Genomic DNA, 5,023 nt, shown 5'->3' with positions numbered 1-5,023 from the left:
ATGACAGAAATTGAAAGGCAAGAGCAGATTGAGAAAGAAACTGTAGAAGACATAGCTGCAGCAAACAAAGTCATTGAAGAGGCCTTCAAAAGAATGTCTGAAAGTCTGCAAGTGTTCACAAGGCCATTATCTCCTAACTCATCAAAGAATAAATCTCTCCCAAGAAACTCATTTGGTTAAAAAATACTAAAGTGGATATCTGATCAAAAGACCCACGTATTGACTCTGGTCAGAACCAATGGTAAAGTGAAGTACATATCAAGGAAAGAAGCACTAGGCCTTAGTGTTGAAGATTTGCAGGATCTCCTTAAACTTACACTGTGTAGGGATGAAGATGATCAAAGTTCCAAAGAATTTGAAGCTGAATTTAAAAGACAAGCTAAGGAACTTTTGGTGAGAAATAAAGGTTCTGAATAATGAAGGTTTTGGCATTATCTGTTCCAGGGGGAGATTGTTGGGATTGAACCATACCAGAGGAACAGATAATGTAAAGCCAAAACCGGATCACATCAGTGGACTAACAATAAGCAGCAGCCTACACTTTGCTTTCCCCTTGACAGTGGTATTCTAACAGCTGATGGATCTTAAGTACTGCTCACTACAACAACTGATGAACCAAACACTGATGATACACTAAAGACTGCTGAAGACAAACACTGTTGCTCTATCTACTGCTGTTTCCTAAGTACTGCTGAAGACTCAAGCACTGCCCACTCAAAGATTGATCACCTTTGAAGAAAGCACTGAAGTTCAACATCAGTGCTCAGGCTACAACAGTGGAACGTGAAGCAGTAGTTATCTCTTGTTTTGTATTGTACTGATAATCAGATGTTGGATATCAGTAGTTTGTGTAGAACAGTGTTTATAGGTTGTTAGGTCGTTAGATTTCACTATCATGGTGACGTCAGCTGAGATGCTTCAGTGGTTTGGTTTGCCTATAAATGGAGCAGTACCTTGTACTGTTACATTTGATTGACTGAGTAGATTCTTCTTCTCCAGTCCAATCCTTTCATCTTGTGCAACCAACCTTGGAGTATCAGGCTGAGGGGGAGCTTAGTATTGTAAGCGTGCTTGTAATCATTTGCTTTGTAATTCAATCATTTGACTTAATGTGAAGCAATTGTTTATCATACTATTTTCTTCTTTGGATTGTGTTTACAAAGTTTGTACTCATTTCCGCTGCACTTTTCACTGTTTAATATTCTCTGAATGATCAATTTATACAAACAAACACAATCATGAGAGCCTCCGATCCTAACACAAATAATATTCTATTGGCTAATGCTTTTCATCTTGGGTGTTGATATAAGAACGCCTTATACCATTTTGTCCAAAACAACACCCAGGGGGGCCGCATGTGTGGCGTTTTGGAGCGTTAATTTCCAAAAAAAACGTCCAATTTTGATACCACTATGGGTGGTCTAAGATTGACAACCATTTGAGTTATGACTTTTAAACACTAATTTTAAGCTTAACTCAAATTAAACGAGTTAATCAAACAAGTTTACCAACGGCTTAAGTTCGACTTGTTTTTAAATCAAGTCAGCTTAACTCATTTACAAACAAGCCGATTTAACAATGCAGTAGACAACGACTTTTTAACAACCCTAAAACACCAAACACAAGTAGTCACTTAAGGCAATGATGATATAAAACCAAAACTCAGATATAACATAAGTGGCGTAAAGATGTCCATCATGTGCAACCCTTTGAAACTTTAAAGTAAAAGACATCACGCGGCCACCACAATAATTGAGCCCACTGTTTCAACACGTACGGTTCAGCCACCTTATCCTACGCACCCTCATCACATCCCAGCGCACGTTAGCCATACCCCTTAGTAACCCCTTTACCTTTTTTGTCCCCACTAACCTCACCCGCCACGTCATCTTTCCGTCTTCTTCCGTCAATCCCCCTTTATCGCTACCACCAACACCCCTCAACAAACTCTCTCTCTCTCCTCTCTCTCTCTCTAGAATTCTAGGGTTTTCTCGCTCTTCTTCTTCTTTAGTTCTTCTCCTTTATGCATTAATCGTTGTTGCAGATTGTTACCGATTCGAGTATGAGCTCGGTTTCGATCTCCGATCCCGGTGAGTTAAGTGAGCCGGAGCAACCGAGTTTCGATGAGTTTCAACGGCAGACGTCACTCATGACGAGCTGCACTCTTCTCTGGAAAGAGCTCTCAGATCACTTCACTTCTCTTGAAGAAACTCTGCTGAAGAAAACAGACGCAATCAAGGACAAAATCGAAACCCTAGACACCGAGACGAAAGCCTCTCTCGTTTCTCTCGAAGAGCGCGAGACTACGATCGAAAACTCCGTCGCTATCGCCCTTCAGAAAGTCGAAGCCGCCGTAAAAGCCGCCGCAGCCGCCGCCGGAGCAGTAAGTTGTGATGAGAAAGAGGATAATCCTGATGTTGATGATTCGGAAGGCTTGTTGATGAAATTGAAGTCGTATTGTGTACGGATGGATTCGGTAGGGTTTGGGGCGTTTGTGTGCAGCAGGAAGAAGGAAATTGAGTCGATGCGTGAGAATATTCCGGTGGCGTTAGCGGAGTGTGCAGATCCGGCGAGGTTTGTGTTGGAGGCGATATCGGAGGTGTTTCCGGTGGATAAACGGAAGGTTTGTATGACGGATTTAAGCTGGGCGTGTGTTTTGGTGCTGGAGAGTTTGATTCCGGTGATGGTGGATCCGATATTGGGGGAGTCTAGGGTTTTGGTGACGCCGAGTGTGAAGAAGAGTGCTAAGGAGATTGCTGAGAAGTGGAAGGAGAGTTTGGAGGAGCGCGGTGGGATTGAGAATGTGACACCGCCTGATGTTCATACGTTTTTTCAGCATTTGTTGACGTTTGGAATTGTCAAGGAGGAAGATCTTGAGTTTTATAGGAAGCTTGTTATTGGTTCGGCTTGGCGGAAACAGATGCCTAAGCTTGCTCTTGCCCTAGGTCTTGCTGATCAAATGCCTGGTATACCTAATCTCATTTGTTACTTTGATTATAGACTGCATATATGTTTATGTTTGTATGTATATATGATGTAGAAACTGCAAGTTTAGGATAACAAATAGATTTGCTTGAGGCTGCAAGTTCTGAATATTTAGTGTTCTGATGTTTTCTACAACTGTGAAACTTAGTTTTTTAAGAGCTTCATGCAGCCGGATTAGAATTGGTTATGCTTTGACAGTTTGGATGGTTAGAACTGTTTTAAAGGCCCAAATGTTTCTTGTTGTTTTGGTGCAGATATGATTGAAGAGTTGATTAGCAGGGGACAGCAGGTTGATGCTGTGCATTTCATTCATGAAGTTGGTCTTGTGGACAGGTTCCCACCTGTTAGTTTGCTGAAATCTTTCCTAAAGGATGCTAAAAAGGCGGCGACGGCTATTCTTGAAGATTCCAACCATTCAAGCCGTGCTGTGGTATGGTCTCTTCTATTTATTTTCTTCTTTGTATCTTTCTTTATGATTTTGGTCATTTGGTGCACTTGGTGGTAGTCGGTAGTGTAGCTATCTTGTGGGTTATGTGATTGTGATAACCCTCATCTGTTTCATCATCTTGTGAGTGGCTTGGTTCTTATATTATGCAACTCTTGACCATAGTAGCTAACCGATGATCCCCCCTAACTTAACTTAACTTAACTTCTGGATTAACTAAGAAACCAGGTTACAAAGTTGGTTATTAGTAGCCCACCACTTTAGGTATCCGTGTGAGATGATTTTAGCTTAGACTCTTCTGCATTGCTAAAGTTCTTTAATTGTTGAAAAATCCGTTCTATCTTGATGTCACATGAACACATACATGTAATTAGCTGTAAATTCTGATATTATGTGTATTTTTAATGTTTTTGTGGTCTGTTACAACTATGTTACATTTTACAGCATTTGGCTGCACGCAAAGAGCAGTCTGCGCTTAAAGCTGTGATCAAGTGCATTGAAGAATACAAACTTGAAGGCGAGTTCCCTCCGGAGAATCTGAAGAAACGACTGGAGCAGCTGGAGAAGGTGAAGGTGGAGAAGAAGAGGCCAGCTGCAGCAGGTCCGGCAAACAAAAGAACCCGAGTCAGCAATGTGGGACCCATGCCACCTGCAAAGGCAGGCCGTATCACAAACGCGTATGTTTCCTCATTCCCAGCACCTCCAGCGTTTGTTAGGTCACCATCGCACACGCAATACCCTGCGGGTTACTCTTTCCCATCCCCAGTGTATGGCCATGGAAGCAGGAGTCCACCAACCAACCCTTACGCCGCCCCCTACTCACCTGAAGCTACTGCGCCGCCTCTATCTCCTCCACTATCATACCCGGGGACTCCTCCAATGAACTACCCTACGGCTTATGGCGGGTATGGAAATGGTATGCCGCCAGCTTACCAGCAAGCTTACTACCGATAGACACGACAACGACTCGAGGTTGACTGCTAGCTAATCTTTCATAATGCAATTCCTTTCTTTCTAATATGGTTTGTAATCACTAACCTTTTATTGGTAGGTGATGTGTGTGTTAATCCTTCTTATCTGACCTAAACATTTGTATGTTTTTCTAAACTTGATTAGTATTAGTCTTTAATGATGTTTGGGTTTAGGATGTCTTAATCCTGAAGGTGTGTTTAGAAGTGGGTGGGTGGCAGTTGGCATCTGCAGGAGCACACATGCTGCTGCACCCCTTTTTAGAACAATTCAAAGAGACAAGGATAAAATCTTGTCAGAGAGCCCATCTTCCATCCCCTTTTGCTTTTATTTTTACATCTTGGTCCCTCAAAATCTTTTATACTCCTAGTTTCGTCCTTCATTTTCCACCCAAGTGGAACTCTTGTTTCTTGATAGCTTGCACCTCTCCTTTTTAGTTGGTTTGTATAAATACATTGAAACTTCATCTTTTGTGTGTCCTTGAAAAATAACCAAAATATCAATTTCATCCAACAAAGGAGATCACAGCCAATCATTTTTAAAGTACCATTTTAAGGGTTAATCATATGTTGTTGCAAAGTGTGATTAGGAAACAAAGTGATGGTTGAGTAACGGGTAATTCGG

At 41.8% G+C, this 5,023-nt stretch overlaps 1 protein-coding gene across 1 annotated transcript; it reads left to right on the top strand.

Moving 5' to 3' along the window:
- Positions 1–1,669: 1,669 nt before the first annotated feature.
- Positions 1,670–4,577, top strand: LOC110865698 (FRIGIDA-like protein 4a). The gene is made up of 3 exons (XM_022115022.2): positions 1,670–2,966; positions 3,240–3,415; positions 3,875–4,577. The coding sequence occupies exons 1-3, from the start codon at positions 2,063–2,065 to the stop codon at positions 4,382–4,384; spliced, it is 1,590 nt and encodes a 529-aa protein (XP_021970714.1). The 5' UTR covers positions 1,670–2,062; the 3' UTR covers positions 4,385–4,577.
- The last annotated feature ends 446 nt before the right edge of the window (positions 4,578–5,023 follow it).

The sequence above is a fragment of the Helianthus annuus genome, chromosome 6, assembly GCF_002127325.2.
Source record: "Helianthus annuus cultivar XRQ/B chromosome 6, HanXRQr2.0-SUNRISE, whole genome shotgun sequence".
Classification (NCBI taxonomy): Eukaryota; Viridiplantae; Streptophyta; class Magnoliopsida; order Asterales; family Asteraceae; genus Helianthus; species Helianthus annuus.
Note: the sequence above shows the minus strand (reverse complement) of the source record. Positions and strands in the feature narration are given on the sequence as shown.

Excerpts from the sequence above, each read along its gene's own strand:
- LOC110865698 (XM_022115022.2), top strand. The coding sequence starts at position 2,063 with ATGAGCTCGGTTTCGATCTCCGATCCCGGTGAGTTAAGTGAGCCGGAG. Across the intron at positions 2,967-3,239 it reads TCTTGCTGATCAAATGCCTG|ATATGATTGAAGAGTTGATT; the intron begins GTATACCTAATC and ends GTTTTGGTGCAG. Across the intron at positions 3,416-3,874 it reads ACCATTCAAGCCGTGCTGTG|CATTTGGCTGCACGCAAAGA; the intron begins GTATGGTCTCTT and ends TACATTTTACAG.